The sequence below is a fragment of the Micrasema longulum genome, unplaced genomic scaffold, assembly GCF_059751315.1.
Source record: "Micrasema longulum isolate JH-2025_06_02 unplaced genomic scaffold, ASM5975131v1 h1tg002080l, whole genome shotgun sequence".
Lineage (NCBI taxonomy): Eukaryota > Metazoa > Arthropoda > Insecta > Trichoptera > Brachycentridae > Micrasema > Micrasema longulum.
Window position 1 is genome coordinate 70,626 of NW_028279247.1, and position 23,859 is coordinate 94,484.

The following is a 23,859-nucleotide window of genomic DNA, read 5'->3' on the forward strand; positions in this document are numbered from 1 at the left end:
CATGGAGCATAAAGTTTACTATTTTTTAAAGTTATTTGATTTTTATTATATATAATTATTGTTCGATTAATTAATTGACACTAATGAGTAGGTACAAGAATTTAAGTGATTAAATATTGGACCTATGTTCATATTACATGGGAGTAATATAGATTTTTAATGAGGAACTTCAGCCCTACGGGAAATTGGAGACAATAAATGTTTTCTTGCGCGAGGCAAAAATTGCAGCATTAAATTGTACCCCAAAGCTTCCTGAAAATGGACGAAAAAAAAACTACCTTGAACGACGTCAAATGAATAAACCAATGATGAGAGCTATGGAAGATTTTTGGTTTGCTTGCCGTGAATGAACCAATAGGCAAAACTGATCGAGAATTATCCGAAGAGAACCTTCACACGCGGAGTTATTTCAGAAATACAAAACTTTAAAAATCGTTGCGCTGATATACAAAAATTGAAAAAAAATAGTTTTGGCTTAGTTTAATAGTCTTGTTTAGTTTAATAGTGTTTGTTAATACATATTTTTTTAAAACCACTGAATTTTCTAATTAGTATTTTCAACGCTATTTTAAGAGTGACTGTATTTTGCATGATGATGCTGATGCAGTGCTCACCATTGGATGCGGATAGGCAAATAATGACGAGAACTTCAGGAGTAACTTTTGAACGAAGTAGCTGCGCAAAAAGGAATGGAATCAATGTAAATACGAGTATTATGACTGACTATAAATATTTATTCAGCTAAACCGTATTTTTTAAAAATACCAAAAAAATATTCAACAAAAAATTCTTATCCGTTTAGTGAAAACAACTAAAAAGGCGCGGTCTTAAAAATAATTATCTGCCAGCGAATAAAAAAGTAAAATCATATTTTTGGGAGGAATGCACTTTTTCATACTTTGTATCTTCGGCTTAAAAAGAAATGCTTTTTTAAGTGACAAAAATCGATTTTTTTCCTTCTTCACTTTTTCCTGTTCGCATCTAATATAGAACATGTTAAACTTTTGAATTTCGTTTACTTTTACAGATATTGCAATTTCGTTTTTCGGTTTTAAAATTATTTTATAAAGTATCGTCAAAGGTACAAAGTTTTGGATCTCGGTATATTTGATTACAGTCATGATTCTCATTTATACGGAGCTGATTCCGTTAGTGAAAAACTAGCGAGGAAACAAAATTGCTCGCTCAATCTAAGGAGAGAACCAACAATATATCAAGGAAACGCAGCATCCCGTCCGACTTATTCACTGTAATTCAGTTATATTGCAACACACTATGTTTATAAGGCATCACTTGATTGATTCGGGATTCGAAACGATAAATGATAATGTACCAGATACTGAACCCGCTAATAGAACGAAGAGAAATGAAAGAAGAAACAAATGACGAAAAATTCTTTAGAGCGCAGGATTTCTTACTTTGCAACGGAATCATTTAACAGACTAGTTTGACATCCGTTTGACGTAAAACACAAAATCGCATGAGGAAACATACAAGACGATGAGAGTATCAGTAAACAAAAATCCCGACAGAATAATACCGTAATTTACCAGACAAAAACAACACTACTACATTTACAAGGCAAGGATAAATTCATTTAAAAAATACTTAATTTTCATTTATTAAGGAAAAACAACAGTTGTTCTATATGAATACAAAATATAAAAAATAGTACATACATCCAGTGAAAGTTTTTCACAAATATAATGAGAGAACGTGTTGCACAGTAAAGAGAAAAATAATATATTATATAAGGACATGAGAAAAAAAAGAGCTCGTAAGAAGGTTAAGGGATGAGGAAATAGAGTGGAGGAGTGGAGGAGAGGGATTTTCATAATATAGTTGACCAATTCAGAATTTTGATATTATAATAAAATAAACATAATAAAATAAACATAATTAAAGGAACATTAACTTATTACACACTGACAAATGTTTCATTTTACAGTGTTTAAGAAAGTTTTTTTTGAAGTCACAAAAGTTTGTATTAAAAATATCTAAATGGGGGCAAAGTAAATTAAATTTGGAGCAGCTACGATAAATAAACGAGTTTTGAACATATTTTTTTTTGGGCAATGAATTATAAAAAAATGAACTTGTTGTGTTGACTTTACGGGACAATTGATTGAAATACGCTCCAAGAGATATGGACTATCGATGAAATTGTTTAAAATTTTGAAGAGGAAAGACAGATCAGAAATGCTATAAGTGATGTCCTATCTCTGTTGCAATCAATTTCTTATCATGTTCCCAACCGTGTAAAAATCTTCTATTTATTAAATCTTATTTTGTTTTTATGCCCCAATGTCCAGGATGCGTAGATTAGTCAATTCGTCGCACAACTTGGAATTATTCGGGATAGATCTTCCCACTTTTCTTAAATCTCTTCGCCATTAACACAGTGTGAGATGAAGATGGATTGGAATGGGTTAGCTCGAAGTCTTATATGTTGATCGTGTTTTTGAATATATTGTATACCATTATTTTTTTGTACTTGCTTGTCTTTGCTACAGTTTTATGTTATTTTTGTTCAGTTTCTTGTCCCTACATATGTGTCTTCATATAACTTGTAATTGGCTTAGGATGTATATCCTTATCATCATTCCCTTTCTGCATCTAATGGTGCATAGGGCACTGCATTGGTAGCCAATCGCAGCGTATCTTAATATTTTTTATTTCATAAAGGTAAGATGATCAGTCTTACGCTTCAGGTGCCAGTCTAGGGACTATGAAATATTTTAAGTGTATAAACACCCTTTTTAAATAAATATTTCATATCAACCATGTCGGAAATCGAGACATATAACATGACTTGACCTTATAATAACATTATGTTTCTATGACCCAAACGGGTTTTTTTAATGCATAAATAAAATAAGAATTTTATTTATAATCAATGTAGTATATCTGAGTTAAGTATATATATTTTTTTTGATAATGTTGTTAATTATTTTTAGCTTTCATGATCTGATTAAAACTATAAATAGTTCTTTTATATTTATTCTGTTAGGCTTAAAATCCCTTAAGCTCTCTATCTTAAGTTAATAATGGCATAAAAAGCGAATAACAGTAATAATTAGAATACGCTTATCGTGAATATTTATTAATATAAAATAGTTTTTGTTTGAAGTAGTCAATGGGAGAAAATTGTTTTAAGTCAACAACATATTTTTTTATAGTATAAATACAAATTTACAATACCAGAAAAAAATATTAATAGGGGTAAAACTTCTTAAAAATTACAAATTTGTGAAATCTGTTTATTTAAATAGGAGTTATATAATTTATCGAAGCGGTTATTTTTATAAATTTAACTATTCAAATGCAGAAAATTACATTACCGACGCAAAAATATGATGTCATATCAGATAACTCGTTTTCGTGATCACAATATAATAATGATCGAATTATCGATTTGAGTTTTGAATATCACACTCGCACATAAAAACAATAATAGCCAAATAATTCAACAAAATCGGATGATGTTGCATCATAAACATTCCCTAAAACCGCAAAATCACAAAGGACTGACGATACAAGGAAGACGCGTGCAACAATTCCGAGTCTTTTCGCAAAAGTGCAAGAAAAAAGCACGGCGTTTATTTTTTAATATGGTAAAACCAATTACTTCGATTCCTCACGTAGGTGAAAAGATGATGGCGAGTCTGTCCAAGGCATTTAGCCTTGTAAGAAGACTAGCGTAGCTAATTCGTTCTGACAGTCCGCATTTTCCGATCGACCGGCAATAATTGGTGACTGTCAAATTCTTACGCCCACGAAACAGATTGTAACTAACAAGGAAGAAAGAAGGTAAACAATCTTTTTATCAGAACGCTCCTCTTGCGCAACAGTACATAACGATAATAACATTATTTGAAAGGCAGAAAATTTCCACAACGCTAGATTAATTTTCGATATTAGTTTATTGATTAAAGTGGCATTAACTTTGTAGATCCCAAGTTACGCAAAGCGCACGAGCGTATAAAATGACCAAACTTTTTGTAAGCTGGGTATCAAAAGAGAGCTATAGAATATAATGTTAACTTTTATAAACCGATACATTAAAAACTGCTTTTGATTAAGACAAAACCTTGAAAATGGTTAGTTATCGAAAGTTATTATACATATTGTTTTATGAAATTACGAAAAATTACAAGTAATTTTGGCAGTTGACGTGAATAGGGAAATATCACGTTGGTTTTTAAACATTTTTAAAGTAAAAAAGGTCTATGAAATACTGTCCAGAAAATATTTTTTATGCTAATTGAGGGCATTGGAAGCAATAATAGCAACCTCAATATGTTTTTTTGGTTATGATGTCATTCTGTAGTTTATCAACTTTATTTTTATAAAAATCACGAGTTGAGTTGCAAAAACATGTACTTTTTATGAAATTTATGAATTAAAAAATAAAAAATGTAGATTAAAATCATATATCTGATGGTTTGAAAATAGTGTTTGGAAGCATAGCACATCAGCCATTTTATTCGACCAATGACAGGCTTGAGATTTAAATTTTCAAAATGGCCGTGCCATACAAATATTAAAAAAGTTTGAATTCGCGTTTCTATTACAGCTAATTTATTAGTATCTTAAAGTTTAAGTTAAGTGAAAATAACATATCTAACATTTAGACTCTCTTTAGCATTAGTGTAGCAGTTTTTGTTATTTTTCTCGAAAACACCAAAACGGGAGTTTGCCATCTTTGCTTCCAATGCCCTCAATTATGAGGAGTATATTTTTTTATTTTAACTTTGTAATTTTGAATTCTAGCAAAAACGGTCATTCCATATTGGCCATCCCCCTTATACGTCACGATTCATGTTTATTTATTCCCGACCATTCAAATTTGTTTTGAACATTATCACGAATCTTGACGTCACAACTACCTAAGCCAAACATGTCGCGTTTTTCTAGCAACGTATTTTTATTTAATTCCCTTGTTACATTTATGTATGAAAACATTTCTTTACAATATACACATTGATTTCAAAAATACAATTGACTATTCTAAATACATTTCATATATTTTTATCGGTATTCATAGTACGCGGTGTTTCCTTATTATAGGCAATCTACGAAATAAGCTGTAATGAGAATATTCAGTGGTTTTTTTATTTTTTAATTTAATTTGTTATTTACCTATTAAACTAAACCAAAATACAATTTTTACATATCGTATTATCAGCGTTATGATTTTTTAGATTTTTATTTCTGTAATAACTACGCGTGTCTACGAGTGATATCAGAGGTTCTTCACCGCTTATTCTAGATCAGATCAGCCCATTGGTCCGTTGACGATAATCAATCCGGAAACTTCCATATCTCTTTTATCATTGGTCGATTCATATGAACTAGTGACGTTGTTCAATGTAGTTGGTTTTTATTAAAATATTTTTATTATTTTTTTCATACATTTTCAAGAAACTTTGTTGTACAATTTGCGTAGGGCTGATTTTTTTCCTTAACTGTGATGAATTTGAGAGCTTTTTAAATTTTTTTAAAAATATATATATATATTTTTTAAACATATTTTTTTTTTTAAATAGTAAGTATTTTGACTACACGCGAAATTCAAGCAAAGAAAATACAACATTCTCTAAATTTCCACGTCAAAAATCAGTAATTGTAAACTGTAAAATAATAAGAAGTGGTTAAAACAAAGTTGTTTTTATTTATTTCATCATCATGAATAACTACTTTGTTTTGCTTCAAATATAAAATTTATATTTGTGTAAAATAATATAAGAACACTTGATTTTTCAATATTCTAAAACTAGATTAGAAGGGAAAAATCAACGAAACGTTAAAATGAAAATTTGTGGCAAAATATTTGATCACGGAAGAGAGAAACTGAGATTTCATATTTATAATTTGAATATTGTAAAAACCGACAGGTTTAAATTGAATTACAAAATTTTGATAAACGCGCGTTGAAATTTAACTGTTATATTTAAATTGTGGATACAACACCGAAGATTTATGTTTAGTGATCTCAAATCAGGGTAAATCAATGGTGAAATTTCATGGCGCAAAATTCCCTTTGTTTCTCGCCTGCAATACTAAAATAAAGTTGTAAATCACTTCTCTGCCATACAATATTCAGCAGAATACGTTTGTATATAATCAAAATCAATGCATAGACTATATATCACTTCTAGAAGACAGAATAACATTGTAAAATTAATGAACTAAACGTTTTATATTATGATAAAGACGGCTGATAAAATATGTCATTTTGTCGACTTCAACGAGAACATTTATTCCGTAATATGGGAAATAGTTGAAATCAGGACTATTACTAAAATTTAACATATTTCCTTCTTAATAACTCAATCATAGTCCCTAATTAGGCAGGCAGTATGTATTCTAGATAAGTATTTTACAATGAAATAATACTATTAAAAGTAATGCATTAAAATGGAGAGAAAAAAATCTCTGTGACGAGACATATAAAAAAATGATGTGAGGGAAATAGAACCAGAATCTCGGTTGATCGTTTACGACATGGCTGCTCTCTGACGACTAATGTCAATGTGTATACTATACTATGAACAGTAAAATGAGAAGTGAATATTTAGAATCTAAATTTACACTTTTCAAATATCATCCTTCTCATCCCTGTGTTCCAGGTACGTGTTCTCAGCACCAGCCCACATCCTGGACGACATCCCTGGAACCCTTATGCTGACAGATTGCCTGGAGATTTGTCAATCCAATGATACCTGCCATGCCGTGAATTACGAGACTGGCCTGTGCGTGTTATTTAGTTCCAATGCTGATGATCAACCAGGTAAAATAACTCATTTATCACATTACATTAACACGTTCATTAACAATCACCCACATTATAGTACTAAAGCAAATATATTGGCTAACCGTCAGACAGCTCGCATATGTCAGGGAGTTCCAACTCCTGGTTTTCAGTAAATAATAGAAACCAAGAAATTATCATTTTTTACTCGGGTCTCTTCACCAAGACGACGATATATCTGAGAACGTATTCGTACTTTGAAAAGCAAAAACAAATAAAATGTTGCAATCCGTATTTTGTACGCGAGGGCATTCGACTTCAGTAATATTAATACCCTTAAAACCCCCAGAAACAAAATTTACTTTTTCATACTGAAAACCATAGTAATCATTATGGTTTTTTTCTGTCGTGCCTAGATAGTCTGTATCTGTCTGATATCTGTCACTCAACTGAGCGGCTAGGCTGTTCATAAAATGCTGGCATTCAACTGAATGCCTAGGGCGTTCTCTGAATGAATAAAAATAAGGCGGAAAGCTAGCTTTTTGGAAACGGCAGAACCCATAGCCACTGGGTTAGATAAGGTTAAGCTTAATAATAAAAAAAAACATTATTTTAGGTACGTGTATTTTGTACATACGTAAAGTGGCCACTTAACCCAGCCAATGACAGGTCATAAGCCCTGTAAACGCTCGAATATCCATAATCCTGAATTTGAAAAAAATCTACCTCATCTCTGTAGGGATATTAATAAAAATAAAAAAATACTTTATAATTTAGTTAAGGATAAATTATTAAGTTAAATAAAGGTTCAGGTAAAGTTATTCGTTTTATTTTTTATTTATACACTCAACCCAACTTATTCTGATCAAAAAGGCTAAGCGACGTTCAACCCTTTAGTTAAACGTTCATTCAACAATCGGCATAGCCATTCAGTTTCTGTTTTTTTTATATTTTTTTAAGAGAAATACTTGAGTTTTTATTATTTACTCAAATATTTCAATTTTCAGACCATTTCCGAAAACAATTTGTGATGGAAAAATGGAAATCGAGTTGTGGTAGAGTGGTATTTGAACCTCAGACCTTTGGCCCGTGAGTCAACAATACTACCATAGGACTACGACCCGGTTCAACGCCGGCATAAATAGCCTAACCGCTCAGTTGAGTGGCTGATTGAACTATTTAGCGCTGACATAAATAACAATCTCTGTCCCTCTTTCATTGACGCCTTGTCCAATTTTGTTTCCTTGAATCCCCTCTATTCCTTAATTTTATATATCAATGATTTTGTCTGTATTCTATAACTAGTAGAAGAATATGTGTATCTGGGAAGCATGTTTTCGAGAGATGGAAGAGTAGAAAAAGATGTTGAAAGGAGAGTGAATGGGGGCAACAAAATGACTGGAGCACTAAGCACAGCAATTGCTAATAAAAATATGTCAATCGAAGCTAAACTGGCAGTGCACAACTGAGTTTTAGTCCCAACACGTATAAAAGTGGAACTTGGAACTGGCAGAGCAAGGATGAAAGCCGAGTGAACGCGATTGAAATGCGATTCTTAGACAAATCCGTGGGAAATCCATGCATGACAGGGTTACGAATGATGAAATCAGGCGAGAGTGTAAATCTGAGTCAAGTATAATTGATAAGACTAAGAAAGGGTCTATGAGATGGATTGGTCACGTAGAACAAATGGATGACGAAAGAATGGTAAAACAAGTATATATGGCGAAAATGAACGGTAACGTAAGACGAGGATGACCAAGAAGTGGCATCATCAGATAAACCAAAATCTTAAGTCTGGTCATGTCAAAAGCAGACAGAACCGAAGAGCATGCATGACAAGATGTATGAATGTGGAAGAAGCTAGGAATGTATGCCAGGATAGACGTGTGTGTGGCGGTCCATTCTCTCTGCTTACCCCTACGGGGAAATGGCGTGATGGTAGTAGTTCAATAACTTTTACTTAATAATATTATGTGTATTTTCTTCGATCGCGTAATGTATATTGGCCTTTCAGATTACTGGGCGTATAAACAAAAAACAAATAACATAAATAAGAAAATCTTTCCTAAGGACGTTTTTATATTTACGTAGATACTGTTGTGGGTACTGGAGGATCCGGTCAGCGAATGCTGGGTTTCATACAAATCCTAGCATCTTAAATGGTCGATAATCCAGTATGCAAAATCAAACACGATTATCTTGCAAGATACCGGAATTAATGGCAGGTCATGCATCACTCTGAGCAACTAATTATCTAGGATTCCTCGCGAACAAAGATTGCGAATTCACGAAACCAACACTGGCGAATCCCATAGGAGAGAAATAAAAATAAACACCACGTTTCCTGCAAACAAAGATGTTCACATGTCTCGCTTCGTAATTTATAGCCGTTTTTATTCAGGATTTCGAATATTGCGAGTCCATACGCAGGTAAAACACCTCGTTTTCGAGTAAAATGTTGATAAACACAGGGTATGAATCATTTGTAGGCAAAAGAGAACAAAAGCGCAGATTTTCAAGAGAGCGAAAACCACATTCATTAAAAACGAAATGATTTATTCACAAAATGAGCTTCACTGAACTGTCGTAAAATGACGATTTACTAAGATTTTACTGAATGTTATTAAATATTTGTATTTTATTTTATTTTTGCACCACAACGAGCCAGGAGGCCCAATTACAAACAAACAAACCATCACGCCGTTTCCCCGTAAGGGTAGGCAGAGAGGATAGAACGCCACAACACTCTATCTTTGCATACAGATCTCGCTTCCTCTATATTCATACATCTTCTCATGCACGCGCGCCGATTAATCCGACTTTTGACATGTCCATCTTTAAGTATTTGTTGGATTTGGTCATGTCATGTCTTTCTCGGTCTTCCCCTATTTCTGCATCCATCAACATTCGCATTGTAAATATTCTTAGCCGTTCTCTCGCTGTCCATTCGTTCTACATGTCCAAACCAGCGCAGAGCTACTTTCTTGATTTTGTCGATAATGCTTGTCTCAGCCTTACATAATGTACGGATCTCAACATTTGTGCATCTATCGTACATAGTTTTACCACACATTCGCCTGAGAGATCGCATTTCGACAGCATTCAGCCTACTTTCATCCCTGTTTTTCCAAGTCCATACTTCGCTCCCGTACATCAGGGATGGGACCAGGACTCCGTTGTGAACTGCCAATTTTGCCTCTTGTGACAACGCATTTATTTGCCAAGGTCGATTTAAGTGCACCGTTCACTCTGTTCCCGGCACTCACCCTCCTTTCAATATCTTTCTCAGTCATTCCATCCCTAGTGAACATACTTCCCAGATACACAAATTCCTCTACTTGTTTTAAAATAACTCCATTCCATGATTTCACATTTAGTCATACTTTCATTTCTTTCAAAAACCATCACATTCGATTTATCGACATTCATCAGCAAATCACTTCTCTTGCATACATCGTAGACCTTTGTTACCAAGAATTGCAGTTCCTCTTTGTTATTAGCAAGGAGTACAGCATCGTCAGCATACAAAAGACAATTGATTGGCCCAATTACAGTAGTAAATAACATCACAGAACACCCGGCTTGAGAATAATAACATTTTATTTTTTGTGTTCTCACTGGGAATCGAACCCGGAACCTTTCGTGTATGAGTCAAGCGTCTTGACCACAGCTTGCCCACCACATATCGCACACCGCATCTGAGGACATAAGTCTCCTGGCGGTGCCCACATACACGGAGAATTTGCTCGTTGTCAAACGCTGAAAAAGAAAAGCTGCCCGAAAGAGCTCTCTGAAATCTGGTAGCCTTAGCATCTTTGTGCTGTAAGAAAGTAATCCAGAAGTTCATAAAATGTACTTCATTAGATTGAGAAGAGAGGGAAGTGAATTCTTCATTGACTGGGATTAAATTGATTGGGCATGATCAATTCGCCGAAATGATTTCGAATTGATTCCTTGAAATTCTTTTTAGAAGCCACTAGATCTGTATATCCGACAGGACCTATAACAGGGCCACGGATAGTAGCGAGAAGCTCCATTCGGTAATCATAGAGAAGGGGAAGGGGACAAGACCACAGGATGTGTTCAGAAGATTGGTTAGGATATCCGCAGCAGCACGAAGGGGAGTCAACAATATTAAAAACAAATATTTTTTTATTAAATTTACCATGACCGTCTTGACCACTACACCACGGAGGTCACCTAAGTATACAACCATAAGTGATGTCCGTTCTCTGTTCCAATCAATTTCTTTTTATGTACCCAACCGTGTCACCAGAAGTCAAAACCTAAAATGTTTAACCACAAAGTTAAAACATTGAATATTAATTTTAAGGTAATACGTATAACAAAACGTACTTTTAATATTTTTATTTATTTAAATTAGTTTACTGCAAATTATTTGAGATATAAGTCTCAAGTCCATGGGACTAAAAGTCCTGTGTTGAGATGGGACGAGCAATTAGTTGCCACAGACACATAAGTATATCACCACAAATATAGGATCAGAAACATAAAAAAATAATTTAAAAAAACATATTTATGTCACATCAGTATGGTAAACAGTCAACTCAAACATTCGAAAAATTATCAAAGAGTTTCCCACTCAAATCCCTCCCACTAAGAAAAATCCAGTCCTTAACTCCTCTCTTAAAAATAGTTTTTGTCCTTGAGAGCTTTAAACGCTATTTCAAAATATTGAACACCCTCAGTGCGATAAATGAGAGATGTCTCTGAGCAAAAGTCGTATGGGTTGTGAGTATGACATAGTTTGTGCTCTAGAAAAGGGCACAAGTGCACTCTATTAAAAAACATCTGTTATTTTTAACCAATTAGGTTTTGATAAATAATGAGTTTTGGTAGAAATTTTTGACCAGTCTGTTTTTTGTAATATAATGTATTTATTTTTTTAAAGTTGTAGAGATCAAATTTGAACACGTAGTTAGACGTTAATTAATAAACAATACATATATACAATAATAATTTTAAAAACAAAACATTGTTGTAAAATCGAGATGGTTGGCTAGAAGATATTGTTTTTAGCAATAAGTCCGTTAACGTACTAATTCTTTGTACTTGAAGACTAAAATAAATAAAGAAAAGTATTGCAGGCTTATATTATGATTAGTTCATATAAGAAAGATAATGAATTTCTTAATATTACCTCATATTCTAGGCCGATAGTAACGTAAAAATTTTAGTTAACATTAAAAAGGCAAAGGTCTTCTAGAATTAAGCAATTATTGGCGTTTATATTAATGAGATAGTGCAGAATCGAATAGGAATGGTGTTTTTCCATCTTCCATAAAGGCGTGGTGGAAATGCTACCTCCCATTTCAGATCACCATAAAGCAAACCGTATAATCGGCAAGCAGCGCTTGATGAAAGACCATGGACCTACCATGCTATTCCACATGGAAGATAAATACGCAGGAGCTAATTTGTTCTGATCTTTCGACTGATACGGACCGTCCTTAAATCGGAATAATGCTTTTAACAACACAGACGTAAATGCGCAAATGGAGAAGCCACGTCTATTGTAAAGGTAGATTTGCATTTCTAAACTATTCTGGAAACGGTTAAGAAAATATAAACGTAGTTATTTGGACACGCATAGATATATTCACCGGCTGGCACAGAAATTACATTATTTTTATCTCCTACAGATAGAAAAACTAACCGGTTAAGAGTTGGACCAAAGGTTTAATACTGGAAAGAACATTTATTTATCTTACAATTTATTTACTTAATAATTTAAAATTGATTGACAGTTTACATACTCTAGAACTTATTTAAGCTTAATCGACATTGAGTTGAGCACATCCAAATTTTCGTAGGCAGGTTGGACTTCCTTCCGAGGGAGTCGTTTGAATATAAATTAGTTTTTTATTTTATTTTCTTTGTCCAACTTTTTGTACATAATGTAAATTTTACATTGACGGGCTAATTGCCGAATGGAAATTTCTCTCGACCAACCAATAAAATAACACTTTTATTTTATAGGTAATAATTTAAGTTATAAAACGCATTTAACAGAAAATAAAAAAAAAGCTAAAGATACACAAAAGCAGAATTAACTGTATCGATATATAAATAACCTTAAATCAATACTTTTACTCAATGGACAAAAATGAATAAAGAGGAAATAGGAAAAGAGGATAGATTAAGGAAGATAAAAAATTGTTGGAGCTGAGAGGAAAAATATTTTTGGGATGGGAATGTGGAAGTCTAGGCATCTACAGGGCATATGACCAGTCATTGGCTGGTTTAAGTGGCCAAATTACACTCGGTGTACATTTAGCATTTCAAAATTAAAGCTATATAGCTCTTTGTACACATTAGGCTTAACAGGATGAGATGGGCCAGATATTCGCACAGAATGCCATCATTACGGGTACCAAAAATATTCTAAGACGGGACCCGGGGGCAGAAAAAAGGTCGTTAAAAAAGGTTGCGATGGATATTCAACTTAAAAAAGGAATTTAAGACTTGGGTTGTAGTGCCATTAATGAATAACAGTCACCATTCTGCCTTTGTTTAAACATCCATATTTCTCAATTCATCCATCCGTAGGTAGTGAATCAACAGATGGATGATTGGTGTTTTCCAGTTATTGTTTTATTGTTTTCTACATACACTGCCGCAAATATAATTCAAGACTAGTTTACATGATAGCTGGGTTAATAAAAGATATTTAACGATCATTTATAGAGCCAGATAATCGGACCTGTTCGCTTCCGGTCATTCTCATACAAGTTTGATGCTGAGCAGAATATCGGACTGGCAAATTATAAATACGAGTATATTACTGTTAATAAAACCGAGCGCTTTAAAAAATAATAGAGGTAAATGCTCGATTTAAAATTGTTGAGTTATTTTAACAATAGTAAAAATCTATACTTTTTATGGGTACTTTTAAAGTAAAGATTAATAAAAGAATCGAAAAACAAGTTAAGAATAATTTTTTAAAAGAAACATACGCAGTGGTGTGTCATTCTCCAAATCAAGACCAGACATTTTTATTTGATTTCTTCGAATATGGAAGGAAGTAAAAACAAAATTACAGCGAAGAAAAAATATGCATACGGATCACCAAAAAGAATATTAGAATAATGAAACATTAATTGTTTGTGTTTTTTTTTTAGATGTTTCTTGATAAAACTTCATATTAATGATTTGGATAAAATTATCAATAAAACTTCATGGTTTCATTTCACTTTTTTTAATTTTGACCAACGAGCACTTTTGCCTAAGAAGGCAATTTCAGGACTGGTAAATTGTTTACAACATTTTAAACTTGTATAATATTTGTTACAAGGTTGGGTATATAAGTATTTTATTAAGGGACAGACATCATGAATATTACTACAACTGGTTTGCAAAAAGTGAAACGTTTTCAAAAAGTTTTATACGGAAATTGGGATTAATCCTAGAAATTTTTATAATTCTTATTATTTAAAAGGTAAAAAAGAAGATATCGAAGAAGTAACAGAGTGGGATTAACACTTTTTAGCAAACCTTGATTTTATGATAGAGAAGTTAACAAATTTTTAAATAACATACATTAATATTATATTATTTGTTTTGAACGGAAAAAAATACTATTTATTAATATTTTTTTGTTGATAATATTTTTTTTCTTGTAAATAAATAAAATAACGATTATGGTATTTGAGGCTTGAACTAACTTATATTTAAAAATCTAGAGAGGAAAGACTTGTGACATTTAAATCGAATATGAAAATACTAAATTAAATTTAAGATTTAAGTAAAGGGGAGTTCCTGAATTCTAATTGTTGATTAATTACTAAGGTGTATTTCCCACGTTGTCACTTCTTCCAATTGTTCTTTCCTTACCTTTTAAATAATGAGAAATATAAAAGTTACTCGGACTTAATTGCAATTTCGGTGTAAAACTTTCCAAAAAATTTACAGTTTTTGCAAACCAGTTGTAATAATATGTATGTTGTCTGTCCCCTTATAAAAACCTTCTGTAATCTTCTTTTACCTAAACCTTGTAACAAATATTACAAAATTTCAAAATGTTGTTAACAATTTACCAGTCCTGAAGATGTCCTCTTAGGCGAAAGCGCTCGTTGGTCAAAATCGAAAAAAAGTGAAACTAAACCAAGAGGTTTTATTGATAATTTTATCTAAATCATCTATATGTGAAGTAATAGAAAAAAATATCGTTTTGTGATAAAAGTAGTTGACAATATCATGCCTATTTATTTATTTTTATAAAACTAACCAATAGTATACAACAACCCTTCTGTAAACTTCAGAAACAGAGAGATGACGTATACAAAGTTGTTCAAATAATTCTATCAGACGAAGCACGGGAAATACGAAAAAATTAGGAAACATAATGCGTCTGAATTTAATGACTAGTAATAATATATAGTCCCTCTCACTTTTGTTCAATGTACTTCATAGTTCTAACGCTCCTATATACCTGCGTGAAAAATTTCAACGCTTATCAGTTCATGGGTTACCTCTTCGTTCTTATTTTCAAAGCACTCTCTTAATACCCATTCTTTAACTCATATAGTGTCCATGCCGCTCGACTGTGGAATCATCTCCCATCCACCATCAAAGATGTTACTACATTATCTCTGTTTAAATCACGTCTGAAGAAACTTTTCCTTTCTCTTCCTGAATCTCTCCTTTCCTCTTTCCTCTTTTTTCCATTTTCCCATTGAGAAATGGTATTGATTTAAAGTAATTTATACACAAATACATTTATTTCTTTTTTTAAACATCTTAAGTTTTTTTTTATGATTATTGTCTATGGAATATGTTTTATTTATTTATTTTAAAGAAACAAACAGTCGACAATGATAAAATAACATTTACAGAAAAAAATACGGTTTAAAGACAGACCAGCGAAGTTTTTAAATAAAAATATTATTTGATTGTGTTACAATAAAAGGATGTGTTTATGTGTATTTGTATGAAAGTAAGTGAAGATGTGTGTTAACTGAAATTATAAGAATAATACTTTTATTTTATTCGTTGGTTGGAAGAAATTGCCATTTGGCAATAAGCCCGCCAATGTACAATAAACATTTTGTACAAAAAGTTAAATAAATAAATAATAAAAAATAAATAATTTTGTTGGCCTCGTGGTGTAATAGTCAGCGCGTTTGCCTACCATGCAAAAGGTTTAAGGTTCAATTCCCGACATGGTTGAAATGAAATATATATTTAAAAGGGTTTTCGTACTCTAAAAATATTTCAAAGTCCCTAGACTGGTACCGGAAGCGTTAGACTAATCATCTTACCTTCATGTAACAAAAATGATCAAGATACGCTGCGACTGGTGTGCCAATCCACTGCCCTATGCACCATTGGGTGCGGAAAGGGAATGATAAAATTATTTTTCTACATATTGAGTATATATGCTAACTAGTTTTTATTTATTTTTTATTAGGTAATTTTAAGGCTCGTTTTATTATTTCATAAAGGTATTTTTTCACATGACCATTTCGCAATAATTACATATTTTAATATCTGTATCTCAGGGAGTATGAATATTGCCCGCGGCTTTTCCCGATCGACGTCTTACTAGGAATGCTGGGCTACCAATCATTGTTGAGAAGGGATATCATTTGGGTGTTATTTTTATTAAATTGATTTGTGGTCGCATACATAATTTAGATATTCCGAATAAATTCGATCAATTTGTCCCTGATAATTCTGCGGTGATACGGGAAAGGGGCAGTAGTCGGCATAATTTTATAATACGGCTATTTTATTTAGTCCTAAAGCCTAGATGTTTTTTTAATTATTACAAAAGAAATAAATTATATTTGTTTTCTTTAATATTTGAACGTCATTCAATCGAGGGTTGTTGACGAGTTTGCTCTAAAAAAATGAGTATATATTTATGACACGTGCCCTTCTTCCTGGTTATTTTTTTTCCAATACTTCAATCGAGTTAACACTAAGTGCACTTAGCCCATAATTTATAGATACATTTAAGTTTTATATTGCTATTATATTTCCACTTTTTTTATATTGATCATCTCCATTTCATGTGCGCTCCCTGGTTAGAGCATATGCTGTTCACAAAAATTCTAACAAGGGTCAAAACAGAAAAATACTAAGTTGTTTAACTTTGACTATAAAATAAGAGAACGGACGCAGAAACTTCTGTTAAAAACATGAACAACAACAAACCATCACGCCGTTTCGCTGTAAGTGTAGGCTAAGAGCCCTATCACTTTGTCTTTGCATACATAAAATTGGAAAGGAGAAACTAGAATTGTCCATGGGCTCTGTAGCTGCAAGACGTGCAGGGATACTTATTTATTGTACAGCGCCCTTGGGGTGATTTTTACAAAAATGGCGCTATATAAATTATCCAACTATTATATACTTATGTATACAGTTTTCACTTCCTCCACATTCGTATATCTTCTTTTGCACGTAAGCCGATTATAACGACTTTTGACATTAGATTTAGTCATGCCATTTACGTACATAATCTCACCACATATTCACCAGAGAGATCGCATTTCGACAAAATTCAGCCTACTTTCGTACTTGTTTTTTCCGATTCCATACTTCGCTTCCACAAATAAGGGTCGGCACTAGGACTGCTAATTTTGCCTCCTGTGATAAACATTTATTTGCCAATATTGATTCTTGAAAGACTGTGGTAAATCATTCCTTTGCGCGCGGTGATGTAACATCGTGTTACCACAAGCAAAAGGCGGTATATTTTAAAGTTCAGACATATGGGAAAAAGACATAAATAATTTATTTTCTATAATTTAAAAAAATAAACACATAATGATACATATATATATAAAACAACACTTTTAAATATTAAACAGCAGTGTTTTTTTTTTAATTTTTAATTTTATTTATTTTCTTTTATTTAGGAAACATGCAGTACAGTTACAAAGTTTAATATTTTACACAATAGGACTTAACTCTAATGGACCAGTGAAGTTTATTAATTTACTATCTCCAAATTTGAATACTTGAATAATACTATGTTGTTTTATATTTTATACCTTTTATTAACTTATATCTGTATTCATAACTATTATTTGTCTACATTCTTCTAATTTTAAGATTCTTTTAATATAACCGATGGGGAAAAATTAACTTCTGTTCTCTCTACTGGAATATACGTATGTATGTCAGATTAGTTGTTACATATTTTTAATTTTTCATTCTTATTACTTAATTTTAAATTTTTTGCTACTTTTCTGTAGAATATATGTCTGTTCTTTATATATAAATATATGTAAAATATGTAAAAGCCTAGAAGGCGTTTAAATTAATAAATTAATATACAGAATAAAATGAGTAAAAGTATGTTTTTGTATCAACGAGAACAAATTAGGTATGAAAGGTTAAATACATAGTTAAAAAATAAATAGAGTAAACTCACCATAATAAAAAAGCAAAAAGTTGAGTTAAAACTAAGTCAGCTAAGACATGAAATTATAGAACTCGGGGATTGACGTGTATTGTGAAAATATTCTAATTTTATCATTCGTAAAATGAATAACGTATTATGAAACTGATCAATGATAAAAATTTCATAGTATCTCATAGTTTAAATGGAATGAATGTAAACGATTTCTAGTGAATCGAGTGAGAAGTGGAAGGCAGAAAGTGAGAGTCTAGATTATTTAGGCTGTAATTGAAATTAAATCATAGCGTGTTCCTAGTTACACTTATCGTTCTATAATTCGAAGATATAAATCATGTAGCTATTTTCGACGTGTTTACGCAATCAAAACGCTGGCTCAAAAGAAGCCTTTGGGTAAAATAATTATATCAGAACACATGCTATAATAATGGCTTCCCTATGTGTGTATTCACGTAATTATTTCCTGGGAGCTTTTTTTTATTCAATTTGATTTCATTGCTGCATTGCGTACAAATAGTTTGATAAAATGAATGGCTTCGTCATTACAATTAACGAAAAAAATATGATGTGAATAAGATTACACCGGTTATAAATGTAGAATATAAGGTAAGAAATAAGATAAACGATTGGTAAAAGGGAGTCTACTTATACCTTAAGTCTTCAGACCTCTGAAAGCATAAGAAATTATGATAATATGAACCAATATTGGCCCAATAAAAGGAATCTTAAACACAATACGTTTTCGTTTAGCACGCAAAAACGGCACTTCATATTTTAACACGATATAATTTAATGTACAATTTGAGGCAATTATTAAAAACGACCAAAGGTAAAATTTTTATTAATATTTCAAGCATTAACTTTGTGGTCAAACATTTAACTAAATGTTATTAAATATTTGCATATAACCACTTACCGACTTTTCTATGTCTACCGGTTTCGAGACGTACCCGTCTCTTCGTCAGGACACCAATTAAACCAACATGCAAAACCCTCTATACACCTTCACCATTGTTGTTGCACACGAATATAAAACCAACACGACATGCACTTTAATAAGCACATGCACTGATTAGGACAAACATGCACTGATTAAATTATGAAAATATTCTCTAAATATTTGTTTGAGAATTAATGGAAAAAGTAGAGGGGATGGAGGGAGGAGATAAGCTTAATAGGTTTTATAGGGTGACCATTACAGTGGAACATCGTATAAAGGACTATATTGGAGGTTTGTTTGATTATTGATCAAAGGAACATTATTTTTTAAAGCTTTCCAAATGTAAAATATTTCAATATTATTTACTTCTAACCTAATCAATTTAAATCACGACTTTAATAAAAATACTGGAGTTAAAATCTTATATACAAATAATAAAGGGTTAAAAGTGCATGTGCTTATAAAAATGCATGTCGTGTTGGTTTTGTATTTTTGTGCAACAACTATGGTGAAGGTGTATAGTGGGTTTTGCATGTTGGTTTAATTGGTGTCCTGACGAAGAGACGGGTCGTCTCTATACCGGTAGACATAGAAAGGTCGGTAAGTGGTTATATAAAAATATTTAATAACATTAAGTAAAAACATAACTTCGCAGTGAATCAAGTTTCATTTCATTCAGTTTAGGCCGACGTTTCAGTTACCTAACGCAAGATTTCATTAATTTTTTTTTATTTTTTTTATTTTATTTATTTCGAATACAAACAGATGTACAGGTTAAATGAATATTTAAAAAAAAATAAAATATATAAAATGTATACATAGTAGGGCCTGCCATCCAATTATATGTATTCACTAAATACTACTGTAATAAAGCGACGACGGCTTGAAGTTTAAACTATATAAATAATAAATATACTATGTATTAAAATAAGATAAATATGGACAAAACAAGGAGATAGTGGAAAGGAAAAGAAGGACATTGATAAGGAGTGGTAAAGGATGATTGAAGGAAAGTGAGAGTGGAAAATTGCATTTGATTTAATGATTAAACGAATTATGAATGAAGAGTATTTTAAAACTTTAATAAACTTAAGTATTTTTAAATGAGTTTCAAATAGGAATAATGTCAACGATGTCAATTCGTTGTTTCTACTAGAGAACCAACGATTCAGTATTTGCCGCGGATGTTTTTTGGGCAGTAGACTACCAGAAGCTTGCCGAATTAAGGCAAAGCTCACCAGCGATTCGAGTTAAAAGGATTTTTAATGCTTATAAAATGTAAGTAAGAATTGACAATTTCACATTATTTACAGCAGGAAACCATAGGCCCGTAATCCCCGGAACCGAATCGAATTTATCAACAATGACACGTTGTAAATCCATCGACTAATCGATTTCCCGCAGCAACGGCGCAGCGCCTGTTCCACGCCACAAACCCGGCGCTGGCGGTGGCTATGGCGGGCCGGGTAACAATCGAAATGATCCACAGATAATTCGGGCATCACGCTCCTTCTTTCTCGTACGCGATCTGGACGAAAATTACACATTCTGTTCGAGTGATTCCGACTGCATTTCGGAGTTCCCTTCGCCCCTAATCATCGTTCTTTGTTGCCATTGATTACGATTTGAATCGTGGTGTTGAAATAAAACCATCACGAAGTTCGCGTATGTACGCATGTACATCGCATTGTACGGTGTCTGCTAGAACATGGCGCTATGGGCAGAAAGCCGTGTGCTCGAATCACGCTCGTTACATAAGAATTATGAAAATTGAGGTCTAGCAGTTGCAACATTTCAATGTCAAATATTTAATGTGAGCCCATATATTATAGCAGAACTAGGCGTGTAATAAAGATCAAAAACAGTCGTTTCAATATGCATTTATTCTCGCGTATGTACGATATACCGCTTTGCAACGACTTCGATGCCACCTTTAAATTTGTATAATTCTATTTGAAACGACTGTCAAAAGATAATTTTATTTATTTATTTATTTTACAGAAACAAACAGTCGACAATGATTACACAACATAAAAAAGATACGGTTTAAGGACAGACCAGCGAAGTTTCTAAATAAAAGCATACATATTAAATTGTGGTACAACAAAGGGGTGTGTTTATGTGTATTTGTATGAGAGTAAGTGTATAGATGTGTTTGTGTGTATGTGGGAGTAAGTGTTCAGGTGTGTGTAAGTGTGAACATCATTAAATAGCAAGTGAGATCGTATCGCAACCAGAAAGAATCAGTCTTAATTTATTTTGAAATAAATTAAGGGGCGTGTGAAATATATCAATAGATGAAAAAAAAGCCCAGTTAGAGCAAGAACGATAGAGGAAAGAGTGTTGTGCATAATTGGTGCTACAGACTGGCAAATGCAATAAATAATTATTTCTTGTCACGCGAAAGGGGACATTAAGATAAATTTTGGAGAGTAGGTTAAAATAGTCTACTTTATCATTTAATAATTTATATAAATAGCATAATTCAGATTTAGTGCGTCTATTTTCAAGGATAAAAATCCATTTTGTTTAGCAGATTGGCTGTAAGTGCAAAACGTTTTATTGTTTTTATAATCTAGGTATTTAAAAAAATTTCGTTAAACATTTTCAATCCTTTCGATGTTTGTTGTGTATTGTGAGCTCCACACCACGGCTACACGCTCATGTCATTAGAAACCCGATAAGGGAAGAGGAAATCGTAGAAATATTTAAAGACAAGTTTGAGGAAAGCGCGGTTAGTACGCATTTAACTAAACATGCGGTAGCACGCGTTTTATTTTAGTTGATTTAGATTCACGATAAGAGAAACTAACAAGGGGAACACCCTAAATGGGAGTCCGTATCGACGCGCGACGTAAAGTAGCACTTTATGATTGATGACGACAGCGACGCGCGTTGTTAACAAGACGATTGTGACATTTTGATCGGTAATGGTCTATTGTTGGTCGAATCGGAGAGAGACGCGGGGCAATTTGAAGGGCCAACCGCGGAGGTAATGCCAGTTCGGGCCGCTATCCCATTACACCCGGACAGTTAATACAATCTGTCCGGGACTGGACACAAATTCAATTACTTCGGGACATGCGGACAGACATGAGATAGTCGGATAGTATCCGTGTTTAAAATGCACGAGCGAATGACACATATATCTGCCCTATAAAACGAAAATGAATACTTGTTCGCTCTATCTAAAGGCTGTAGTCTGGTCCAACGCACGCAAAATGAGGAAATCATACAATTTTAAAACGAATGTTTTTTTTTTAATCGCGCAATAATAAAAAAATAAAAAAAACATAATTAAGATAAAAACTATATTTTTAAAAGGTATTTCTGTTAAAAAAATATACTTAAAAGTTTTATGTAACTAAAATATAATTATACCGACAACGATAAGGGCAGGTCTGAAGGTCATAAAAACGTGGATAAGATGTTTTTTTTAAATTAAAAACCAGAATTATCTTCTTTTTTAAAAAAAAGAGAATACAATTCTATAAAAAAAGGTTTCAACTAAAATATTTCAATAATTTTATTTTTTTAAAGGATTATCGAAGGCATAATTAAAGTAGAAATAAAGAAAAATGTCACAAAAATGCATGTGATTTAAAATGCATGTATTTCTTTTCAAAAACAAAAAAAATAAATTTTGCTTCGGCCACTTTCATGTTAAATTTATTATCTTCAAATAATTATACCTAAGTTTAGTCTAAATTTGAAATGGCGTAATCTGCCGGTCTATAAGTAATTATATTTTAGTTACATAAAACTTTTAAGTATATTTTTTAACAGAAATACCTTTAAAAAATATTGTTTTTTTTTAATTTATGTTTTTTTATTTTTTTATAATTGCGAGATAAAAAAAAACATTCGTTTTAAAATGGCAAAATCGTATGATTTCCTCATTTTGCGTGCGTTTTACCAGACTACAGCCTTAAAGTTTAAAGATAATATACTGCTTTTACCAATGAATAGTGACACTGCACAAAATTTGTATCTTGCATTGTTTTGTAGGTAATTTTGTAGGTAAATTTGAATACATGAAAATTGTGATTACTATTATCTTATTAGTAACGTAGTCAAAGTAATTAGTAACGATCTGAAACCGGCAATGCTTTGCTATTGCTAGATTTAAATTTAAAGAACAAAACAATAAATAACAAAATTAAAACAATACATTATAACATATAAATAAAACAGATATAAATATTAGAGAAATACATTAATTTAGTTAAATTGTTATACACGTAATCAAATATGCAAAATAATACATCATCGAAATCAAAAGAAAATAATACAAAAACATAAATATTGAAATGATAATTGAGATATAGTTTACAAAGTAAGAAATTAAAGTAATAAATAATATGCCGAATATCAGTAAGTACTAAATAAAAAAAAAATATATGAAAAAACATAAAATATCAAAATATATATAATAAGCGAATAAAAGTATGGAAGGAAAGCAGATCAGTAAATTATACTGTACAAAATATTTTTTTAATAATATGTGTATGTTTTTTTTACAGTAAAGACTATTAAAAAAGGAACTATTAGGGAAGCAGAATAGGGAATGAAAGTCTATGAAATACCATCGTTTAAAAAAAAAAATGCCTTTAATTGGTAGCATACAAAATATTTTTAAATTTGTAATTTGTAATTTCCGCAAAAAACGATCATTCCATTGATCACGCCCCTAATACGTCACGATTCATGTTTATTTGTTCCTGGCCATTGAAAGTTGTTTTAGAACATTATCAGGAATCCTGACGCCACAAC

The 23,859-nt window shown here is 32.1% G+C and overlaps 1 protein-coding gene across 2 annotated transcripts in view; it reads left to right on the forward strand.

Annotated features, from left to right (window-relative positions):
• Positions 1–23,859, forward strand: part of LOC148273094 (uncharacterized) — a 150,359-nt gene that overhangs the window by 51,743 nt on the left and 74,757 nt on the right. For both annotated transcript variants that reach the window (XM_088239153.1, XM_088239152.1), the window contains exon 3: positions 6,633–6,793. In XM_088239153.1, coding sequence (XP_088095279.1) covers positions 6,633–6,793 — 161 coding nt within the window. The remainder of the gene's footprint in view (positions 1–6,632; positions 6,794–23,859) is intronic.